At 44.2% G+C, this 24,539-nt stretch overlaps 1 protein-coding gene across 1 annotated transcript in view; it reads left to right on the top strand.

Moving 5' to 3' along the window:
- Positions 1-19,757, top strand: part of CTTNBP2NL (CTTNBP2 N-terminal like) — a 33,824-nt gene extending 14,067 nt beyond the window's left edge. Inside the window, exons 3-5 of the mRNA XM_080915513.1 lie at positions 9,624-9,854; positions 13,776-13,883; positions 15,605-19,757. Coding sequence (XP_080771639.1) covers positions 9,624-9,854; positions 13,776-13,883; positions 15,605-17,080 — 1,815 coding nt within the window. The 3' untranslated portion in view covers positions 17,081-19,757. The remainder of the gene's footprint in view (positions 1-9,623; positions 9,855-13,775; positions 13,884-15,604) is intronic.
- Positions 19,758-24,539: the final 4,782 nt, after the last annotated feature.

Raw genomic sequence — 24,539 nt, 5'->3', positions numbered from 1 at the left:
CTCTTCTGATTAAATCACCTAAGCATCCACAGGCATCCAACACACTTCATACCTCAGGCCATCATACTTTTTTTTAGTGTGTATACATTTTTCACTTGCATATATGTCTGTATACCACTTGCATGCATTCCTGGTACCTGTGTAGGCTAAAAGAGAGCATAGCATTCCCCTGGAACTGAAGTAATGGGCAGTTGTGAGCGACCGTGTGGGTGCTGGGAATTGAACTCAGGACCTCTGGAAGAGCAGTCAGTGATCTTAACCACTGAGCCATCTCTCCAGCCCCTCATCTTACTTTTTAAACTTTCTTTCTTTGGTGTCATTAGCATTCTTGTCTTAATATTTCTTACCATTTTTTTCTTCCACGTGCCTCTTAAAGGAAAGACCCCCCCCCCCCCCGTGGCTGTTCAAAATATAACTCTTTGTAATTCTCATGGTACATGTTCAGAAGCTGTTCTAGCACATTCCGTGACTGTATTGTGATAGTGTTGTATCTTGCCATTTAAACTTTGGGGATGGTTTGGTTTTGTTGGTTGGTTGTGTTTGGGACTTTTGTTTGTTCGTTTTATAAAATTACATTTACCTATATGTTTATTGTGTCTAAGTTTGTCTTGGAACTGAAGTTACAAAGTAAATTGCCTGGTTTGTATGCTGGGAGCTGACAGGAAGCATGCTTAACCACTGAGCGCCCCAGTGCATTTTTTATAAAACCTGTATTCACTGTGATTTCTCTACTCTGGTTGTCCTCACTGGGTATTATAGTAATGTGAAAATCTGTTAATTCTGATAACCATTGGACATTACCATTGTGAGTGTAAATCCAAGGTCCCCTACCTCCATCAAGTGTCAATTCTGTGAGGAGCCAGAACTCAAGCTCCTCTATCTAGAGCTTCTGCTGTACTCACACCCATGTGTCACGTGAACAAGGAGTTGAGACCCTTTAAGCCTTACACGACTATTTTAGTTCTCAAAAACAGCCTTTATTAGAGCTTTTTAGAAGAAAGGCATAACTCTAATAAAGTAGTTTCATAACTTCCACTGTTGATAATTCCCATCCAGTCACGTTATTTACATCTCTGGGAACAGCTTGTTCTTTAGACAGGAAGTCATGGCATGGCATTTGCTTTCATATCTGTGTAAGGATGCAGAAGACTGCTCTGCACCTCGCTGCCCACTGCTAGTATTTGTGCAATAAAACAAATTTTCTCACTTTAATTTTTTAGAATAAAAATTATTTTTATATTATGTATATGGGTGTTTTCCCCACATATGTGTCTGCACCACATGCATGCAGTAGCAGTGGAGCAGAAGGAGGTGTCAGATCCTCTGGATCTGGAGTTACAAGTCACGTGGCTGCTGGGAGTGCATTTCAGGTCATCTGGAAGAGCAGCCGGTGCCCTTAATGGCTGAGACTTCTCTCCAGCTCCCACCCCATTTTAACTTTCAGTGAACATTTTGTCTTAGTATCTTTTCTTATCAAGGTGAGATGTAGTCATCTGCGCACACACACACACACACACACACACACACACACACACACACACACACACACACACACACACACACCATGGGTAATAATGGGAGCTTTGTATCAGAAGAAAACCCTGGCAAGTTCCTCCCAATCCTACCCTCACCTCCAAACCCAGGACCTTACAAATGCTAACCAAGACCCTCTCCCACTGAGGTTGCTCAAGCTGTACAGTATTAAACAGTGCAATGTGCTTTGTCCTTACCTTCTGGGTCCGTAAGAAAAATATATTCCCTACACTGTCCAGCTGAGGGCTTTTATGAGCATCTGTCTGAGTTTACAGATAACTGACTTTCAGAATACATTTACTTATCCTAGTTCTGTGGGGTTTTTGTATTTATTGCAACTTGGTTTTCTTCTTTCTTTCTTTCCTTTTCCTCTTTCTTTCTCTTTCTCTCTCTTTCTCTCTCTTTCTCTCTCTCTCTCTCTCTCTCTCTCTCTCTCTCTCTCTCTCTCTCTCTCTCTCTCTTTCTTTCTTTCTGATGGGTTGAGGTAGTTGAGACAGGCTCTCACTTTGTAGCTATCTGTCCTGGAACCCTCTTTGTAGACCAGGCTATCCTTATGCTCACAGAGATCCTGCTGCCTCTGCCTCCCCAATACTGGGATCAAAGGTCACCACATCCAACTGGGAATTTGTTTTTCTGGATTTGGGTTTTTTTCTTTTTTGTGGGTTTGTTTATCTTTTAGAAAATGCTCATCATCTTTTTTCTTTATTTTTCCAAATTAACACTACTTTAAATGTTTTCTTTTTTAAATTTATGTGTACAGACACACAAATAAATCTAAAACAGAAAGTTAGTACAAACTAACTTCAGGCCAGAGAGAAAGCTCAGCAGTTCAGAGTGTACACATGCTGGCCTTCTAGAGGACTAAGGTTCAAGTCCCACAACCCACATCAGGCAGCTCATAACTGCTGTAACTCCAGTTCCTCCGGAACATGCACTGGTGAGTACATACAAAGACACATACACATAATAAAAATAAAAGTAATGTTTAGAAAAATCCTTAGCTTCAGATGGGGCTGTTGCTCAGTGGTGGAGTGCACTTGGCACGATTGGCAGTAGCACTGGAAAAGGAGCTCATTAAATGTGACTAAGGAGGAGCCCTCTTCTATGGTGACTGAGAGGGACAATAGAAGTTGTGAAACTCTGAAGTGGGTCCTGATTGTAATTTTTTTATTTGTTTGTTTGTTTGTTTTGAGGCAGGAACTCAGTATGTATCATTGGCTGGCATGCCACCTGCCTCTGGCTCTCTAGTGCTGGGATTAAAGGTGTGTGCCAGCACACCTGGCTTTGATGTAATTTGTCTGAACTGACTCCTAAATCATACACAAGTGCTCACACAGCTTGGCTGGAACCAGCAGGTGGAGGTCAAAGGACAACTTTTGAGAGTCAGTTCTTCTGGTGTGTAGGTCCCAGGAATCAAACCCAGATTGTCATTGTCAGTCTTGGCTGCAAACACCTTCACTCACTGAACCCTGTGCCTCTTCAGTACACAGCGAGTAGAAGCCTGAAGTTCATTTCTAGTAGAAAGGCTTTCAGCTTCATAGGACTAACTTACAGTGTCACACAGCCTGTGTTAGTCCCATTGTAGCACTCCAGGAGCTTGGGGTCAAGTGCCTCCCCACCGACACCACCACCTTACCTATTTCCTGTGATTCATTAAGTCACTGATTGTACCATTTATCTGCCAGAACCCACCCACTTCCGGGACCAGCCTTTTCCTTCCTATTCCCTAGAAAATTCCAATCAAATAAACTCTACTTGGTGTTCCTCTAAACATGATGAGCTGTTTAGAAACCATTAAACAAGCAGAGGCTGCCTGCCCTTGCTGATATAGTAGTCTGTCCTTAGAAGTGCAGCAGATTTTCATGTCGTTGAAGACAGAACTGTGTTTCACGTGTTTAAGTCTGCCTTCCTCTGTCACCGTCCACATCACAGCAAATGCACTGCCCAGGAAACATTAAGTACTAAATAAATGCATGCAAATTTTGTGTACTCCTGGATATTTTGGTTATGTGGTTTTTTTTTTTTTTGTTTGTTTCTCCTGTGTATTGTATATTTGATCTACAACCAGATCTCTTCTAATTTGTAGACCTTTGTAATATTTGTTAGTTTAAAATAAGGTAGTAATACCTTTTTATATTAGAATGTATATATTCCTTTTACCTTAAATGGAAAAGCAGAGTCAGCAGTCAGACTTCTGTTCCGGTGTCATTTATGGTTGACACATAATACAAAGTAGATTTTGCTTTGTGACATAGGGGACACAACACACTCTGGGGTAAGCCAGGAAGAGCGTGTGTGAAATAACCTCACTGCTCACAGTGCTCTGCAGCACTTTCTCCTGGTTTTGAGGCAGGGAGGAAGCCGAGCAGAAGCCAGGGTTACTCTCTGCTATGCGAACTTCTAGCTGCCCTTACTTACCCGTTTGTGCTTAATTGGAAACTCGTTCCTGCTAAGTTCTGAGTTCGTCAGCTTCCTCTTCTTGCTCACTGTGGACTAGCTTCATGGCTTTGAGAAAGTTGGATACTACCATTTAATTTCTTCTAAAAGAAATGGAGATGATAGTGATGTCCAACTGAAGGGAACATTGTGCTGGGCATGGTTGATGGGGCACTCCTGTGTTCCTAGCACTCAGGAGACCAAGGCAGGAGGATCTCAGTTCTAGACCAGTCATACATATAGCCATACCTGTGTTAAGCAAACAGAGAGAGAGAGAGAGAGAGAGAGAGAGAGAGAGAGAGAGAGAGAGAGAGAGAGAGAAAGAGTGTATTAGGATTAGGTTAGCAGTATGATAGCATTCCTGCTGCTGCTGCTGTTTAAGTTAATTTGGGGACCCAGCAAAATGGCTCAGTGAGTAAAGGTGCTTGTTATTAATCTTCATAACCCCCGTTCAGTTCTTGGGGCCTATATGGTAAAAAGATATAGAAAACCAACTCCCGAAGATTGTCTTCTGACCTTCATACATGCTCTGTGTGACATATGAGTCACACACGTGCATGCGTTCACATTCTTTCTCATATATACATAACAAAAGGGAGAAGGTACTAAATTTGATAGGTATCAGTCAGGACAATGAGATCCTACTGTAGCTGCTGCAGAAACAGCCTGACCACAACAGATGCTGGGAATGATGAGGCCTGACCACTTCTGAGCTGCTGATAAGGGGGATAATGTGATAGACCCACTCTTGGAAATTGAAGGAGAAATTCTCGTGGTTAGACAAACTAATTAGTCATAATTACAAAGGAAACATTGTATCATCTGCAAACAGCTCTTACTCTGTTGTTAATACAGCTTTGTTCATAGAAGAATCAAACATCAACCAAGAGAATAAATAAACACAGTACATTCATAGTAGCATACAGTTCAGCAATAAAAAGGAGAGATTACAGACATGCCACTTGTGAGCATGAACTTCATTATACTGAGAACAAAGGGCCAGATACAAAAGCAGTAATATGTGCGACTGTTTAGATGAAGCTGTGGAACAGACAGAATTTAGTGAAAACAAAAGAATTCAGAATGGGGTTGTCCCTGGGAAGAGGGAGACTTCTGGTTGGAAAGGGGCACGGAATTACTTTCTGCTGAGATTAACCTGGATATGGGTAAAAGGATATATATGTTGGTATGGTATCTGCACACAAGGGGACAGGAAAGTGGATCACTCTCTACCTTATTCCCCCTAAACCTAGGGTTAGCTGGCAGTCAGCAAGCTTCAGAGACTCCTGTGTCCACCCACACACACACCCAGAGCTGGAGTTATAGGCACATGGGAGTCCACTCCTAGCTTTTTTACATGAGCATTGGGAATTTGGACCCAGGTCTTCATGCTTGCACAGAAAGAACTACTACTTACTGAGCTGTCTCTTTAACCCTGAACTGAACCCTAATGTGTACTTCTTAGCCATTTGGATTTTTTTTTTTTTTCTGGTTTACGGTCAGTATCTAGCTTTTGTTTTATTTTTGCTTTTTTTGCTGGATGGTTTTGGTTTTTCAAGATAGTTTTTCTTTGTGGCCCTGACTGTCTGGAACTCTTTCTGTTCACTATACTGGCCCCAGATGCAAAGATCCACCTGCCTTCTGCCTCCCGGGTGCTGGGATTAAATGTGTGCACAACCACCACCCAGCTTCAGCATCCGCTTTTAAACTTTCATTGTGACTTAAGGGATGTGTGATCATCTGGCAGGAAGATGAAGAACCGGAGGTGTGGCCTGGCTGCTTACTGAGGAGGTCCGGGGTTCCATGACCAATTCTAATGAGAGGTGTAGTCGGGGCAAAACCCTAGGCATGTGTCAGTGGGAATGCATAGGACATCTCTAACTCACTCACTTTCACTGTGAACCTAAAACTACTGGGAAAGGGAAAGGTTTTTTTGGGTTTTTGGTTTTCTGTTTTTTGTTTTTAATGTACATTGAAATCCTTAATTTATGTTCAGATGATTTGCTCTTTATCTGTTCTTTCTTTCCTATTGAATTCCCGTACACATTTTCTTCCCCACATCAGAAAAGGTAAGTGTATGGACCCAGGCCAGAAAGTAGCACCCATAGCCTCATTCCTGGAGGGAAGGGACTGAACAGAAGGACAGACATACTCCACATTCCTTTGGTTTCATCAAAAGCTGTCATGGACTTTGGAATTAGGGTGCTGATACCACTCCTTTTGGCTACACTTACAGCTACTTGGATTAAATCCTCTCTCAGTCCTGAATAGAATTTAGGACACTTTGGTCAAATAATAATAAATATTGTCTAATCTTATGTATATAATTGCCTTTATGAATATTCGTGCCCAAAGATTACTTTAAGGGAATGTTTTGAAGTTCATCATACTTGAAGGCAGTTGAAATACTCTTTTTATTTGGGGACACATGCCACTGAACTCTTGTAGAAGTTAGAAGACAACTTACTTAGAGGATTGGCTCTGTCACAGCTCAGGTCTCAGAGATCAGATTGAGATCACTAAGCCTGGCAACAAGTACCTTTACCGGCTCAGCCATCTTGCGTGCTGAGTATCTGATTTGTTTTACATTGCTTTAAGACGGGGTCCCATGTAGCCCAGGCTTACCCCAAACTTAATATTTAGCTAGAAATGACCTTGAACATCTGATTCACCACCTTCACAAGTACTGAAACTGCAGACATGCATATGCTATGCTGTGGACAAAATCCAGGGCTTCATGCATGCTAGGCAAGCACTCTACCTGAGCCATCCGAGACTAGTTGTTCACTGTTAGATTCAGAACCATTTCTCATCCAAAGAATATAGTGACTGATATCCTGCCCAAGAGTGGACTATGCATTACACACATTACACTAGGAAGGCAGAAAAGGAAACTGCTTTGTTATTTGAGGTGGAGGGGTGACTATTTGAAACAAAACCTTCCTGTGTGGCTCATGTGGCTCAGGCTGGCTTGAAACTCTCAGTTCTCCTGCCATAGTCGAAGTGCCTAGCTCTTTGTTTTTGAAGGCAGTGATAATGCTTCAGAGACTAGGCATGATGGCTCTAAGGCTAGCCTGTGGTGTGTCTCCTCCGGCCTGTGAAGTGGAAGTGAAGGAGAGGTAGGTGGCTGCAGTCCTGGCTGTTGACAACACCTCTGTTGTCTGTCTGTCTAGCAGGCCAGTATTTTCCTTTTCTCTGAAATGAAAGACCAGCATGTTTTCTGGCAGCCTGGGGATTTCTGTTCAGCTGAAGGTTATGTTATCACTGAAGCAAAAATGCTGAAATAGGTAATTGATTGGTTTTAGCTTTATTGCTAAATTTCTCCAAACCCAAGATAACACCTAGCCCCTCATGTGCATTTTTAATAGCTGCAAATAATTAAAATAGTAATATTTTACCCTGTAATGTAATGGTGGCAGCACATCTCATTTCTTGACCGTGGCCGGCCTCAGTGAGCTGCCTCCTGATGCCCACTCATACCCTGTGTGCTCCCATCTGGAATGTTCCAAGGTTGGGCTGCACACCTGAGGTGCTGGTCTTGATGACCTGAACACTGTACACTTCGGGAAACCAACGCTTAGCCATGCTGATTAGAACCTCAGGAGATCCGGTCCAGAACTTCCCAGCTAACACCCCTCATCCTAGATTCCTGACCATCAGATACCACATGAGATAAGTAGTATTTAAGCTGCTGAAGTTGCTGCTTCTTGTACAACAGGTAGCCAACACATACCCCCATAAAAGTTATTTCCATTAAATTTTAGCATTTTGCTTTTGCTTATTACTGTTATTTACAGTTAAACATGTAACCCATAAGTTGGTTGAAAAATGAACTTCTCCCGCTCTCTTGGTGTTTGGTATACAACCTTCGAGCTGACTGTCTCTGTGTTTGGCCTGTGGAGGAATTGCTGTGTGACCAGAGCCTTTTAGAAGTCCATCCACAGTGCCTTTTCATTTGCATGTGAAGCTGTGTGTTGGTGTGGATTGTAATTAGCCATGCAGGTGACTATGGAATCACTAAAGTATCAGAGAGCAGACAGCCTAACGACTGTTCCCAGACTGGCAGGCCTCAGCAGAGAAGCTACTGTTGCTGTGACTTCAATGCTCACCGATCACACAGGATAATCACCATGTAGGCTTTTAAAGTCAAGGTTTAGGATTAGGTAACTACACTCAAACTCGACAAGCAGCTTCTTAGCAGAACTAACATCTATGTCCCCAGTTGTTCTATGACCAGAGTCAACTCCCAGCTTCTGCTCGCCCATCCCAACTTCCTACAATGTTTTGAAAGGAAAAGGTCATTAACATAACATTTAAAAAGAGACTGGCTTATGCTTTCTTTTGGGCTACAAAACCAATCTGACAGTAGCATTCATTACTACTCTAATGATGCAGACTGCTTTTACAAGAAGGGTGGGAGCTATAGGAGACTCCAGGAAAGAGGCCAAGTGTGATGTCTCATGCCTGTCGGTCCTGCCAGAATCCAAGGCCAGCCTCCTTCCCAGCCAAGGATTAGAAAGAGAAAGAAGAACATTTGCACTTTCAGTGTCTGTGTCCACTGTGATATATGCTCAGACTGCTCCAGTCAGAAAGCATGTTTGTTTTGAGACCCAGACTGGACCCAGACTGACCTCAATTTAGGATCTCCTCATCCCAGCCTTTCAGGCAGGAGTTGTGGGTTGGGCCACCATGGCCAGCATTGGGGGTTTCTTCATAGTCTGTTGTTTTGAGACAGGGTCTCAGAATGTTACTCAAGCTTGCCTCTGGCTCACAGAGATCCACCTGCCTCTGCCTCCTGAGTGCTGGGGCATAAGAGCATATGCCCCCATGCCCAGCCTCTGTAGAAGTGGCCAATGCCACCCTGTTTACATACATGAGGTACTTGTTGCTCATACCATGTGATTTCTAAAGCTTTCCTGAGCAGAGGTAAAACAAGAAGGAAACTTTGGAGTATCTTTCCAAACATTTGCTGATCCTTAGATACCTGGTTGCCAGCGGGGACAGAAAAGACTAAGGAACGTAGAGGGTGATCGGAGGTTGTAAAGGGGGTAGAATCTGGTGGAGGGAGAAGGGTTTTTTATCTGTGTCTGGTTATGTGGACCTAACCCCTCTTGACCCATCAACAATGAAATCCAGTTCTCTCTGTACAGATCACAAGGAGTCCTGAATTCTCCTCTGTCCACACTTGCATCTTTTGCATACCTGCTGGCACCTTGTTTGTCTGAGTATATAAACTGATAAAGTCACCACGCTTAACACTTTAGGAATGCAAATGCCATGCAGAAGAAAGATAAGATATGCCTGAAGGTAACTTAGAATGTGGAGGCAGTAGGTTTGCTGCTTCAAGACTTGGGGCTTTCAGAGCCATGCTAGCTGGGTTTAAGTACCTATTCTGAGTCGGGTAGCCGATTAACTAGCCTCTTTCTAATGGTTTTCTCATCTGCAAGGTGGGAATAACGAGTACTGCTTTGTAAGGCTAACCCAGGTTAACATAGCCGTCCCTGCTCTTGTGTCAGTGTCCGTATGACTGCACGGCGCCGCCTCCTGGTGCTGCCTGGTTTGTGTCAGGTTTACTCTAATGCTGCCTACCACCTTCAGTATTGCAGCACATTCCTCTCTCTAATGGTTGGTTTGTTGTTTTTTCTTATTCTCAGGCCCAACACAGAGATACTTTCATTGAAGAACGCTATGGAAAATACAACATCAGTGACCCTCTGATGGCTCTTCAGAGAGATTTTGAAACACTGAAGGAGAAAAATGATAGTGAGAAGCAGCCGGTGTGCACAAACCCCCTCTCTATCCTCAAGGCGGTGATGAAGCAGTGCAAGAACATGCAGGAGCGCATGCTGTCCCAGCTGGCTGCTGCCGAGAGCAGGCACCGCAAGGTAGGCCCCACGCCAGCCACCAGTGTTCACGGGCACTGGAGGGCTGCGGAGCTCAGGGGCATCAGAAAGACTTCAGGTACACAGGTCCAGACATCAGTAAAGATGACATTCGTTCGTGATGTGTCTCTCCAGAATACTTGGTACTTTTTGTTTTCTCTCAAATTTTGGTCTTCTAAACTTTAGCTGCAAGCTGGTGTCTAACCAAACTTGTAGCTGAACAGAGCATTCTCTATTTGCTTATTTAAATGATAAATAAAAAGATTAGCAAGTATTTAGAGAAGAGAGAGTATATATCCACCTGATACTAACCATGCAAGCATAGAGATTGTTTCCATTGATTCTGGTTTCTTGTTTCCTTACAAGGGGTAAGGCTGCAAACAGCTTCTGTGATGGCTTGCGTTTAAATTCTTTCCATACTGGATTGGGAGTGTGGGGCAGGCACTCTGGTGCTGATAGTTCCTGGGTAGGAGGGCAAGCCTGTGCTCCTGCAGTCTCCTGTTTGAGAATTCCAGTGTGTGCATTCATTCTCCAGCTTCTTCTTACCTAATGGGAGGTAGGGGATAGCAAGAATTTTAATCTAACATGGGAAGAACATTATCAACCAACCAAACCCTCCAAAAACTCCCATGGACTAAAACACCAATCACTGAGCGCACATTGAGAGACCTATGGCTCAAGTTGCATATGTAACTGAAGATAGCAGTGTCTGGCATCAGTGTGAGAAGAGGCTTTTGGCCCAGAAAGGGCATGTTTTCCCAATGTAGGGGAATGCCAAGGCAGTGGGGTGGAGACAGGAATTAGGAGGGAATGCACCTTCGTGGAGAGGGAAGGGGGATGGGATGTGGGGGAGGGATAACATTTCAAATATAAATACAGAGTATCTAATTTTAAAAAAAAAAGCTAACCATTTAGATTTGGACTTACAAGATAGGCAGCCACAATGGCTTGTAGGAGACATTTTAGTCAGGAACATGCCATCAGCAAACTCAGTAGACATTAGCTTGTTCTCATGGCTATCCCCTCAGTGCTCTCTGCTCAAGCCACATCTGGTAAGATGCCCCTGAGCTGGGTCTTCTTGTCTGTCAGCCTTTGTTTCCTTTACTGAGTCCAGAAATAAGTCCTTAACCATGCATAGGTTACACATGACCCACAAGGCTCCTGAAATATCTAAAACATCAGAAATGTATGCATTTTGTGAAAAGTGTATTTCTTTTATACTTTTAGTCAAAGTCCAAAAGTTGCTTATGGCCTAAAAAAGTCTAGTCCAAATGTATATTTGTGGCAATGTGTCTAATCCAGAATGTGTCATCTAGAACATCTGTGGCAGTGTATCTAACCCGGATTATGTCATCTGGAATATCCATGCTGCATATCTAACCAAGTGTGTCCCCTAGAGCATCCGTGGCAGTGTAGTGAAACATGGCCTAAGCTGGGGCTTTCTCAGTAACTAAGGAAACCTTCTCCGGATCCTTTATGGTGGGCAGTCTTATTTGCAGTCACACAAAAAGCAATTGAGCTATGCTGAACGGCGGTGTCATGTCCTAGTTGTCGTGGAAGGTGTAGTATAGTTTGCAGATCTGGGTGACTAGTGGGAGGAGAAAGTTAAAAATAATTGAAAATTCCTTAGTGTACTCTGTTTCAATTTGTTTTAAGTAGCATTAAATTTTTGAAACTAAGTAATTTACCTGTTTTGGTCAGTTGATTGGTTTCTATTGACCGTCTCTTGTAGCCCAGGATGGCCTTAGGGTTTTGCTGTATCACCAAAAGTATCTTTGCTACTTGGGAAGGTAGGTTTTACCATCCCAACAAAGTACCTATCTGCTCTTAGCTGTTTGACCCAAGCTGGGCACTAAATTTGCCAGTAATCAATTAGTACTTAGAGGTGTGTACATAGAGTAAGCTTATTGTCCAACTATGCTCAAGATTCTCTGTCTGTCCTTTGCTGTGCCATGGCTGTTAACTATAACCCGTGTCCTCTCTGAAAGATTAGGATCTGAGCAGACATGATCTGGTCAGACTGCTTTCAGTGGAAGGAGAGTTCCTCAGGCACACCCTCCCTTTCTCAATGCCCCCAGCACTCAAAGGTAGCTTTAGCTTTGTTGTTTTCAAACATGGATCTCTCTCTCTCTCTCTCTCTCTCTCTCTCTCTCTCTCTCTCTCTCTCTCTCTCTCTCTCCTCTCCCTCTCCCTCCCTCCCTCCCTCCCTCCCTCCCTCCCTCCCTCCCTCTCTCTCTCTCTCACACACACACACACACAGACACATACACACACCACCACCACATCCACCCTCCTCAGGCTTGAAGTTACTAGGTGGCTAAAGTGGCTAAAGATGACCTTTTGACTTTGCAGATACCACTTCCCATACCAGGTTTAAGGAAGAGGAGTCTTTATATAATCTTTTGAAAACCCAGGCTCTGAACCAGACTCCCTGAAGCACAGGCTACTTCAAGGCTCCAGCTCTCTGGGAGCCTGCAGGGTGAGGTGGCTCACTCCCTGTTACTGAAGCACTGCCTCTCCCCAAGCTTATTTTCCATTTTAGAATGTTCTTAAAACTTCCTGTCTGGGGCCTGGAGAGATGGCTTAGCAGTGAAGATCACCAGTTGCTCTTCCACAAGACCCAAGTTCAGTTGCTGACACACCCACATCAGGCAGCTCACAACTCCCCATAACTCTAGCTCCATAAAATCCAGGGCCTCTGGCCTCTGTGGACAATTCCACTCATTTGGTGTGCACACGCTCTCACACAAAAATAAATACAATAATAAATCCTTTAAAAGAAAACTTTCTCCCCTACTAAATTCTTACCTCTGAGACTCTATAGTATTTTTATTCCTTTCTGTAATTTGACAGCACTCTCAAACTAGACAACACACACACACACACACACACACACACACACACACATTTGTTGTTGTTTTTGAGGCTAGATCTCCCTATATCTGTATAGCTCTGGCTGGCTTTGAACTCATTGTGTAGACAAGGCTAACTTCACAGTCATGGAAATCCTCCTGCCTCTGCTTTCTGAATACTGAGATGGCAGGCATGCATCACCATGTTTATTTGTTGGTTTTCATTATAAACGTTAAAGTAGGGTCCCATGTTATACAAAATGTTCTTTCTTCATTCCTAAAATTGTTATGAGACAACATCATGAGAGTTGGCCATAGTAGTAATTGACAGTGCTGGCAGTCTGGGCTGAGCCACCTCTGAAACACAAGCTACTGAGTGATTCATTCGCATGTTGGTGGATGTTGTGTGGTTTGGGCAGAACACATAGGAAATGTCCATTTCTGCTTATATTTTCCTAAACTGGTTTAGATCCTTCAGCACCAGGATAGATGGAGTAGGATAAATGGGCAAGTGGTTAAATTACTGTAAAAAGTCACCAGGTAGGATACCGATAACTGAGCCTTCTGCACATAGATGAAGTAGGAGTCTTTCCCAATTATATGGGTGTACAGACGTGTGTTATTGGTTAGGCAAGGCACTGGGTGTTCCGTTTGATTTGATCTTTAGTTTCAAGCTTGAGCTTTGGTGCCTCCCATGACAGCATTGGGAGGAACACCTCAGCCTTGTGTGGTGCCACCCACCCCCACAGCACTATCCCCAGAAAGTGCCTAGTTGAAATCAAACTGCACATGATTTCCCAGAATTCTGCTGGTTCTCAATCCTTCCCAACCCCCACAGCTCATTAGTTTCTCTCTTGTCTCTGTTTACATTCTTCTGCACATACTTCAACAAAGTAAATATCTCGGTTTTTAGCATATGGCTTACATGTCTTTCACCTTGCTAGACAGCATTCGCCTTGACAGCCCTGGTTGGATTTCATTTGTTTGCTTATTTAATCTGGAACCCTCAAGTGCTGAGTGGCATAAGTGTTGAGTTGATATTTGGAAGTTAATGCTTTAAAATCCTTTACAGGTGATCCTTGATCTTGAAGAAGAGAGACAGAGGCATGCACAGGACACCGCTGAAGGAGATGATGTCACCTACATGCTGGAGAAGGAGAGGGAGAGACTGACACAACAGGTAACTCAGGAAGAAGGATCGTGATGACATTGCCTCGAATGGCACCTCTTACTTCATTTCAGTGTGTCGTAAAAGAGAAGATAGGATGTTCCAGGCTTATCATATCCTTTCCAAAACATTTTTATTTTTTAAACATAGGTGACTTGGGATTGGAGAGATGGTCCAGTGGTTAAGGGCAAGCACTGCTCTTGTAGAGGGCTCACTTTGATTCCTCACATCCACATCCGGTGTCTCACACCTGCCTGTAACTCCAGCTCATGAGGATCTGATACCTTCCCCTTGTCTACAGTAACACCTGCACTCACATACACAGTCTACACCCCCACACACAAGCATATAGAATTTTAAAAATAAAACATAGATCACTCAATGGAACTGTCATTCATAGCACATTCTTTAGAGGTCTCTGAGTTCCAGGCTTTTTTGTTGTTGTGCAACCTACAGTAACAACATGGCCTGTCACAAACCAGCATGCCTGAAGCAAAGTGTTGAACTTTGGCCTTGCTTGTATTATAATATTGGACCCCCAAGATCTGGTTGTCCCAGAGATGAGACAATCTCTACAAGGGACACTGTGTGACCTTGCCCCCAAGTTGTTTTTGATTGGTGAATAAAGATGCTGGACAGGTGAGTCATAGGCAGGGTTTACAGTTCCAAGCTTGAGGGTCAGAGGAGAACCAGGAGAAAAAGAAGAAGGTGACAGGATGGAGAAGAAGCCAGCATGGGTTAGGTGTCCCTGAGGGCTGGCCAGTTGGAGTTAAACCCAGATGAAACATAGTAATGACTCGGGGTTATTGATAGGAAATAGATGCTAATAGCAAACAGGGTAGATCTCTGCTCAGCCCTTGTTCTGATTAAGGATTATTGTAAATATAGAGGTTGTGTTGTGTTTTATCCAGGAACTAAATGATAAAGGCAGGTAGAAACCCCAGTTTGGGATTAAATAATTTCCACAACACAGAGATCACAGGACATGAACCAGCCGTTGTACTATACAGTGGTGTTGTACTCACTGTGTAGATAGATCAGGGTAGCCTTGAACTCACACTCTAGATTTTTTTTTTTTTTAATATGATCATGGCTCATGATCTCAACTGGTTTCCCCATTGATCAGTGTATCTCGAATTGGAAGTTCATGATTAGAAGGGTTCACTCACCCCATTCCCTCACATTCGGAGTCTGTATAATAATGTTATACAATAAAACAGACTACATGCGTGCAGATCCAAGGATGGTGGTTCCTGCCTCTCATCCTCCCAGTAGGAAGGAGGATCTCAAGTTGAAAGTGAGTGTCAGACAACAAAAGCAGGGCTCCATGCAGCTGTTTGTGTTTGTTAATTTGTTTTTAAGGTCAGACAAAGATTGCTGCAACTTTAAGTTTGGTTTCCAACAGCACCCACGCCCAGATCCAGCTTACTCGGTGCTGTTATTTGTTCTGGGGGATTCTATGGCCTCTCTGCACACCTAAAACACAACGGTGCGGCATATTTCCGCTGTTCACCCTGAGGCAGTTAGGAACTCACATGCCTCCCGAGTCAAGCAAAGATTAAATCATAGTGTGGGGGTTCTGTGTGAGGTGTTCTCATACTTCAAAATACTAATCAACCTAAGCACCATGCACCAAAGGGCAGCCAGTGAGGGCTCTCTGCGTGATCGTGATTCTCATCCACCCTTTTGTCTTCCTACACTAATCAAGATGTGTGGTGGCATTTTGTTTCCAGCTGGAGTTTGAGAAGTCCCAAGTGAAGAAGTTTGAGAAAGAACAGAAGAAGCTGTCTAGTCAGCTGGAAGAGGAGCGCTCCCGCCACAAGCAGCTCTCTTCCATGCTGGTGCTGGAGTGCAAGAAGGCCACCAGCAAGGCAGCCGAGGAAGGGCAAAAGGCTGGAGAGCTGAGCCTCAGACTGGAGAAGGAGAAGAGCCGGGCGAGCAAACTAGAGGAGGAGTTGGCAGCTGAGAGGAAGCGAGGCCTGCAGACAGAGGCCCAGGTGGAGAAGCAGTTGTCTGAGTTTGATATCGAGAGGGAGCAGCTGAGAGCCAAACTGAACCGAGAGGAGAACCGGACCCGAGCCCTGAAGGAGGAGATGGAGGGTCTGAGGAAGCTGGTGAAGGACCTAGAGGCCCGGCAGCACAGCAGCACCAGTGAGCAGGGCAGAGAGCCAGCGACCACGTCCAGAGGCACCACCACAGAGCCTCCCATTCGAGTGTCTGTGTTTTGCCAAACAGAGAGCGTTCAGACAGAAAAAAGCCACGGGAATGTCATAACCAAGCTGACAGACACTGGTCTTCCAGGTCCCAGCACTGCTACTTACTCATATGCAAAAGCTAACGGCCACTGTGACCCAGAGATACAGACTACCAGGGAGGTGACCTCAGACAGCAGCACAGAAAACCAAGGGCCTCCACGGGAGAAATCTGCAGTATCAGCCCAGGAGAAGCCGATGGAGAATGGTGGGTGTCCTGTAGGAACTGAAACTCCAGTCACAATGCCCAGTCACCTCCCTTCCAGTGGCAGCTCTCTGTCTCCTAGCAGCACTGCCTCTTCCTCTCTGACGTCATCTCCCTGCTCATCACCGGTTCTAACCAAGCGTCTCTTGGGGTCATCAGTCAGCAGCCCAGGCTACCAGTCTTCCTACCAAGTAGGGATCAACCAGCGCTTCCATGCAGCTCGGCACAAATTTCAGTCCCAGGCAGATCAGGATCAGCAAGCCAGTGGTCTCCAGAGCCCTCCATCCAGGGACCTGTCCCCTACCCTGTTAGACAACTCTGCTGCCAAGCAGCTGGCCCGAAACACAGTCACTCAGGTGCTCTCCAGATTCACTAACCAAGGGCCAATTAAGCCAGTCTCTCCCAACAGTTCTCCCTTTGGGACAGACTACAGAAATCTGGCCAACACTGCCAACCCAAGAGGCGACACCAGCCATTCACCTACACCAGGGAAAGTGTCCAGCCCTCTGAGCCCCCTCTCTCCAGGAATCAAGTCCCCAACCATCCCCAGAGCTGAGAGAGGAAACCCTCCACCAATCCCACCCAAAAAACCTGGCCTCACTCCTTCACAATCTGCCACCACTCCAGGGACCAAGACTCATTCCCAGGCATCCTCCTTGGCCACCACAGAAGACCTTGCCAGCAGCTGCTCTCCCAGTGCCGTGGTGGCCAATGGCAAAGATGTTGAGATACTCTTGCCTACCAGCAGCTAGTCCCTAGGAGTGAGTCTCCACATTTGACATTCCATCAGACTGTCCAAGAGCTCAGTTATACCATGGAGTCAGATCTTGTTATTTATTTGATAGTAGCTACAGCCATCTGTATAATTCATTCACTGTATTTACCTTTTTGTATTTTTTTAAGTAGAAACTGAGTACTTTGGATTTTTATGACTCACCTCTTTGTACTAAGCTAGAAGGGGACCTCATAGACATAGTACATCTCAAGCTCAACGGTCACCAGCATGCTGCGATGGGGAGGCTGACTGAGGACCAGCCGGTAGTCTGCTGTCAATTTGGGAGCTGGAATTACTCAGCACTCATTTCAAATTATGCAGAAGCTGTTCTTGCAGATTTTTATTCCAGATGAACATGTTTTAAAAGTGCCTGAAATCGACTGCCACATGAACGTGATTCTGCGGCAGAAACAAAAGACCGAGCATTTCTTGCAGAAAATAAGATCCTCTTTGAATCTGAATGTCAAAAAACCAACACTGCTTTTGATCCTCTCTGACTGTCTAATGCCAGCTTTGTGTTCTGAACCGAGGTTTGCATAAGTCGAGTGGAAATCCCTCTGAAGGGCGTGAACTCTGCCAGGCTGAGCTCTGTAAAGCCCTCCAGAGCACTTAGCAGTTGGGGTGCTGATTCTCGTGCTTTTGAAAAATTAAGTCATTCTCAGTTTCCTGCTTCAGTTTTTGAACAGTGAAGTCATGTCTCCATTCAAAACCGCCCTCAAGCATCAGCCATGGGGACTTCTGATTCTGGTTGCTTTTACTTGAATAGGAAATGACATAATGAAATGAACTCTTTATTCTGTGATCAAAAAGCAATAACTTAAAAGTCACTCTTTGTAATATTGTAAGTCAGAATTATACAGATTTTACCAAATTGTTACATTTATTCTCCATGCTGCCCACACTTCTATGTGTGGAACCAAATTACCTTTTGCCCAAATGGAAGTATACCTATATCTGTACAGATACATGGCCCCTTTTACATGCCCAGCATTCTCACATAAATGGTAGTGTGATTGTGTCTTTGGAGTTTTCAGTATAAGGGACAAGTAGAATCGCATGTTAAGATTACCTACCAAAGCAATTGGATGTGGCTAGGAGCCAGTCAGTCAACAAAAGAATCCATTTGACAAGTGGACAAACCCAAATGCCGCTCACGTCATCAGCATCATAGGAAAGCACCACTAAGTAGCTAGTGCCACAGAACTCGCCAGGTGAGTGAGGCAGTGCAGTCCCTCAAGTGCTATCCAATTGGAGTAGAAGGGGCTGTGGCAAGCCACAGTGTCCTAGCCCGCCCCAGCTGCCGCCGTGCAAAAATTGCAGATCAGGGTTATCAGTTCTCTAAACTTTTATGGAATTGAGATTCCTACAAGAAGATTCTCATTCAAAACATTTCTGTTTCTCAAGTACCAGGAACTGTTTTTCAATGTTTCTAAAACGCTGCTAATTAGACAAACATGGCTGCAGCTGGCTTTTGCTTGCAAGCTACCAAGCTGCAGCCTCTCCCTAGAACTTGTGCAGTTTCCCTCATAGTGAGTTTGTACTGACAGAAACCTTCAGGCCTCTCCACTGTGTCAGCTACATCTGACCAGTCCACAGAACAGAACAGTCTTGCCCTTGGCAAGCAGAACTCCCGACAGACCAGCTGAGGACACTGGTTACACAGTTCTGTATCCAGTGGGAGAGAAATGCCTTGCTGTCTCCACTCATTGTTCTAGCCAGCATCTACCCAGAAGCCCCTGGCCTGCTGTAACCTTTTATTGGGAAGGAGAATGGGTGATCATGTAACAGGACCTGGTCATGTGTTTGAAAAACCAAAGGATTCAGTAGACCCATCCAAGTTAGAGAACTTGCAAGGAATTAGATATTTTCTTTTTGAACCACAGAACTGAACACAAAAAGTCTCCCTAATAGTTTAGTTGTTAATAACTTTTAATTATATTTTTATTAACCGGTTGAGTCAGTGGGCAAGAGGCAGGTGATTAAAATCTCAGTGGGCAAGTCAACAGCAGAGTACACTGTTACCTCATAGCTTACAATTTAAATGACTAAGGTAAATGCATGGCACACAAAAGTGTGGCTGATGTCCTAGAGTGTCAAAAGATGGAGATACCTGAAACTGTCCAGAGCAATCCTGCATTGAATTTATTCCTGTTGTGGAGCCAAAATGGACTAGTGATGATCAAAAGCTGAACCTTCTCATCAGGAGAGACTGCAGTGCCTGAGTGTTCTTACCTCTCTTGCTTTAACTGGTAATCTTAAAAGTGGCATTGTACTCTTCCTCTGCTTGGAGATAGCTATATATAGAGAAAGAGGAATGCTATAGGGAAGTTTATTTCTTAGCGGGTGCACTGAACAATATTTCTTTTACAGTGTAATGCAGGGGTGGGGATATGCAAAAGAATCGTGTATTTTTGCTAGTTCCTGTCTTCTGAGATAAGCACAATCCTGAAATGGATCCAATAATTCAGCAGATATTATAGATTAGCATTTCATTTTGCAGTAGATTGTGAGTGTGTGTGCTAAGTAAAAGTTCCATGATTCACAATTTGGGTATTAACCATGTCAGAGAAGCTGTTACCGGTCAGCAGAATCTAATGATGTGCTAGGTGTAACACAAACATTAACTAGTCATTAACATTTGTAGGGCCAAGTGTACCATGCAGAAGTCTTCGTTTTTTATAGCAGACTACATTAAAACAAGTTAAATCATACTGTCTGGAGAAAGTCTTTTTATGGAAAGCTCTGGCTTGTTTTATTAGAGGTGTGTGATATAAGGAGCACATAGTTGAGTTTTTTAAAAACTCGGACTTGATGGCGGCATCCAGATTAGAAGTCCCAAGAAATTAAGACGGTGGCTTTCCTGTGAAGCATGGAGCTGTGGGTAGGTATTCAATAATCTAGTCTTTAATAACTTGTAGTGTATTTTTACTCACTGGAACTCTCATAGATGCATGCAGATAGAGGGACATCCACTGGAGCGTGGTCTACCTGCCAGAGGCTATACCCCTAAGGAAAACTGTCACTTCCTCTCTAGTAGCCATTGGCTGCCATTAACACTCAACTAGGGTCAGGAACTTAGGAGGCCATGCGGAGTGTGGCTGGCTTAAACTTGTGCAGGCAGCCACGGCTACTGTGAATCCATGGGTACATTGGTCCTGTCATGCCAGAAGACAGTCTTGTTCCCATCCTTCATGACCTCTGGCTCTTAGACTCTTTCCTCTGAGGCTTGGGAGAAGGGCAATTCAGATGTCCCACTTAAGGCTGAGCACTCCACTTGGATATATTAGCTGTCCTTCTCCAGTTTTCAGTTCCTGTGACAACCACTAACCCCCACACAAGGAAGCTTCGCTGAGAAGTGCTGAAAGCTGCAATACTCTATGTATAAGGAAACATACAGCACATGGTACTATGTCCTCTTACCAGATCACCCCTAGGGCCTATGAGCTCCCCTGCCGTAGGTTCTTGGCCAGATTTACAGTACCTTGCATGGAATTTTCTCCTGCAAAGGCAGGTCCTAATTGCAATCAGAAAACAGTAGTTACTACTATAACATTTTTGCCACTGATGTACCATGGGCATATCTTGCCAAACCAATTATAATAACTTTATAACCCTTTGAGGTTCTGGGCCTTTTAAAAATCTTAGAAAATCTATATATTGTAGTTTTAGAAAAGTAGATGTGTCTGTATGCAAAAGTTAGTTGATGGTTTCACTGCAACCAGACCAGAAGCCACCAGTGACTCATGGGTTCCAGCTTTAATGCCTGATCTTGCCTTGCTCTCTCATTTCACAAATGACTAATGCCTCCCTTAAAGTTTACTAGTCTATGCCTTTACTGCTACTCCACATTTGCAATTGTAAGTTGTAGCCAGATGAAAGTACTTAAAAACCCTTTGATGTACAAAAGATGTTCAAACAGTGTGCATGTTTACGTATCTTAAGTAAGCTTATTAATGATCCATTCAACAAAACACTAGCTATATCCAGTTTCCCATGACAGCCTCTGGCAACTGCTATGTGCTCCCTCCTCTCTCCCTCTCTCTGTCTCTCTCTCTCTATCTCTATCTCTCTCTCTCTCCCTCCCTCCCACTATCCTCTCCCTCTCCTCCCCCCTCTCTCTGTGTGACTGTGACTGTATCTATGTGTGAGAGAGAAAGGGAGTGGGGAGAGGATTTAGGGTTTTGTCTAATGTCTAGGTAATCCTTGAAGCAATTCCCAGCGTCTTGAATGCTGGCTTTGGATAGGGTGTGGAGCAAGGCTGGCTCTGGTGACATGCTTGCCTAGAACATGCTAAGCCCTGGGTCCTACCCACAGCTGGGGTAAGATGAGACATTTTCAAAATTGAATCAGGGAAGTAATGAGTAGTTTTAAATTTTTAACATATTTAAGCTATTTGAGAAAATTTCAGAGTCCATCTATTTGCCTATCAATGGACACACCATTACTAAAAGGAGAGGACACTGGGTTGGGGCTCCTCAAACTTAGGGCTTACATACAACCTGGGAATCCTGCTAAAAATGATGGCCAGTGAGGTCTAAGGACTACATTACATTGGTAAGTGTGTTTCATATCCCTCCCTTGTTCTTTTGTGACTTTTCTTGCCCGTTGTGTAAGGAGATGTCGTAGCTTCTGCAAATCTTGCCAGAATGTCAGTAACCTTGGGAGAAGTGCCTGTGAAGGTAGCAAGCCCCGTGGCAATGCTTTGACAATACCACACACGATGCTGATCCTCCTGTGACCTGTTGTCTCTCGTGAGCTGATAAGGTGATTGAGGACCAGGATGGGTGCCCCAAATGCGACCATGGGCAGGGAGGAGGAATGAGAAGAAAATCTGAAGCTATGAGTGTGTGGCTGGAGAGGAGGCTTGTGATTCGGAGCACTTGGTGCTCTTGCTGGGGACTAACAACACTAACTCCATTTCCAAAGGTTCCAGTGCTCTCTGCTAACCCGTGCAGACACTGTGTCCATACGATATACTTACATACATGAGGGCAGAACCCTCTTTTGTGTCTTTGAAGGTATGTTAAAGTCTCATGGCTCACCACCAGGGTGATGACACCCTGTTTATAGACTTTTAGAACTAGGAAGTACAGTCAGTCCAGAGCCAGCTGTTTCACCTATGGACTGCCTCCCAACAAAATCATTCTGCTTCATATAATCTGTCCCCCTATCATAGCCATGCAGTTTCACTGGAAACACTTTATAAAAGCACTCTTTAGTTGTGCAAGTTTGCACACACCTGCAACTTCTTAACCTGGATCCAAGAAGGATCCAGACTTCTAGGTCACTTCAGCTACTTAAAGAGTTTGAGGCTAGCCTGGGCTTTTTGAGAACCTGTCTAGAAAAGAAATAGTTAAAAGTGCTTGCTGCTCCTACAGAGGTCCAGGTCTTCCTATAACTCCAAGCTCCAAAGGATCCTTTGAGGCCTCTGAGAACACTCCCATACACACTTGGGCACACGCACACACAAAGGAACCTAACCTGCCTCACCACCACCAAAATGATAATGAAAAAGCACACTCTGTAAAGACCCCCCTGAGCCCTGAGTCTTGTGGTCACTTTGCCTCTGCCCTAATGTGGGTGCTTTATTTTCCTGCCTGCATCTGTAATAGCTCCCTAAACCTGCTTATTGTAGAGCTTGGGTCAATCCCAGGAGTTTGGGTTTAACTCAAAAGTCTTGGGTGGGACTATGTAGCAGAGTTCCAAGTCCACCAGAGCTACACAGAGCTTTTTGTTTTTCTTTTTAAAAGAGGACAGTGAGGGGGATGTTGGAGAAATGGCTCAGCAGTTAAGAGCACTGGTTGGTCTTCAGAGGACCCCAGTTCAAGCTCACAGCTTATCTGTAACCTCTCTTCAAGGAACATGATACTCTTACATAGATTTACATGCAGGCAAAATGCCAATGAATGTAAAGAAAGCATTTTAAAAGGAAAAAAAGGCAGCCTGCTTAGCATGCATGAGCTCTTAAATACAGTCCCAGCACCATGCTCTGCCAGAACTCCAAAGTCAAAATTATAACAGTTTAAAGACCTTCATTAGCCCTATCTGGTTGTAGAATCAAGCGTACATTAGAAGTTATTGAAGTACACTAGGCACAGACTTTGGGGGTTACAAAGCTGAAAGGATCAGGAAGTAGTTTGGTTATTTCAAAGTTACTTGTAAGGTAAGTTACTTTACTTGAAAGGGGGCTAAGGCAAAACAAAATCAGATCAGCCTAAAGTTAAAAGAGGAGCCACACTGGTAGATTGAGATAGACTAAGAATGTGGCTGTCCTCTCTGTTCCTCTGTGAGTCAGATAAGGTTAACTTGATGAGGGAGCTTCTGTGTGAGCCATTTTGATTTTTTAATCTGGTCTCTTGGGGCCTGGGTTAGGAATCTAGTCCAAAACAGCCCCTTGAAATCTTTATCAAAATGTTTTGCTCTCCAAGTATCTGTGTTTCCCAAATTCGGGGAGTGGTGGCCTATTACTCTAGCAGAGGCAGGATTGCCACAAATTCAAATCCTGTCTAGACTACATAGCAGATTGTCTTGGTTAAACAAAACCATCACCGTCACCACTACAGAGTCTCAGATGTTCACTGCTGATTCATTCGGCCAAGATGGGTCTCTAACCAAGTGACTAAGATTGAACAAGGTCAGAAAACCCTGTCAGGCTCCACTCAAGTGCCTTATCAGACCTAACCAGAGCCTGGAGACTTCAGATAAAGGAAGCAAAAACAAAGGCCTTATTTAATTCCCCTCTAACAACAGGTTTTTTAAGGATCCAAGGAAAGCCAGAAACCAAAGTAGCTATTAAAGTCAAGTTTAAACCTGTTATGAGCCTTCAAGCTACTCTCAATTTAGCTGGAAAAACACGTGTGTGTGTGTGTGTGTGTGTGTGTGTGTGTGTGTGTGTGTGTGTGTGTGTGTGTGCACGCATACACACCACACACACATTTACCTGATTCTAGAAGGATCTTGAGTCCTAGGCCAGTTCAGGCTACAGGGAGATGATCCAAGTTTTAACAAAAAAGATGAAAGGCGTCTCGTTAGTGAGAATGCTTTAGAAGAGCGCCCCAGTGCTTCCCTGTAGTGTGGGGCTCTTAGTAAAAGCCCTGCAGATCTGCAGAAGAGAAGGGGGCAGAACCTGTGCTAGGAGGCCAGTAAAGTCTGTCTCCAAAGCAGTTGTCTGGGGTTCTGCCTCATCTCCCCGTTTAAATTAAGTTTCGGTCTTGATTCAAAGAGCCCAGGCTCCCTGGGGAAGAATGACAAGCTCCTGTGTGTAATCTCTGCAAGGGTTGGGGTCAGTTTAAGAGACTCAGATCCACAGCACAACCTGTGGCAGGGTGAGAAAGGCCTGTGTTTTGCAAAATGCATCACCCAGAAGTGTTCTCTCTTACTCAGTCCCCTTACCATCTAAATCTCTGAGCAAAAGAGTAATGAGAAGTGGTTGTAAA

The sequence above is a fragment of the Micromys minutus genome (assembly GCF_963924665.1).
Source record: "Micromys minutus genome assembly, chromosome: 4".
Taxonomy (NCBI): domain Eukaryota; kingdom Metazoa; phylum Chordata; class Mammalia; order Rodentia; family Muridae; genus Micromys; species Micromys minutus.
This window is presented reverse-complemented; position numbering and strand designations above follow the sequence as displayed.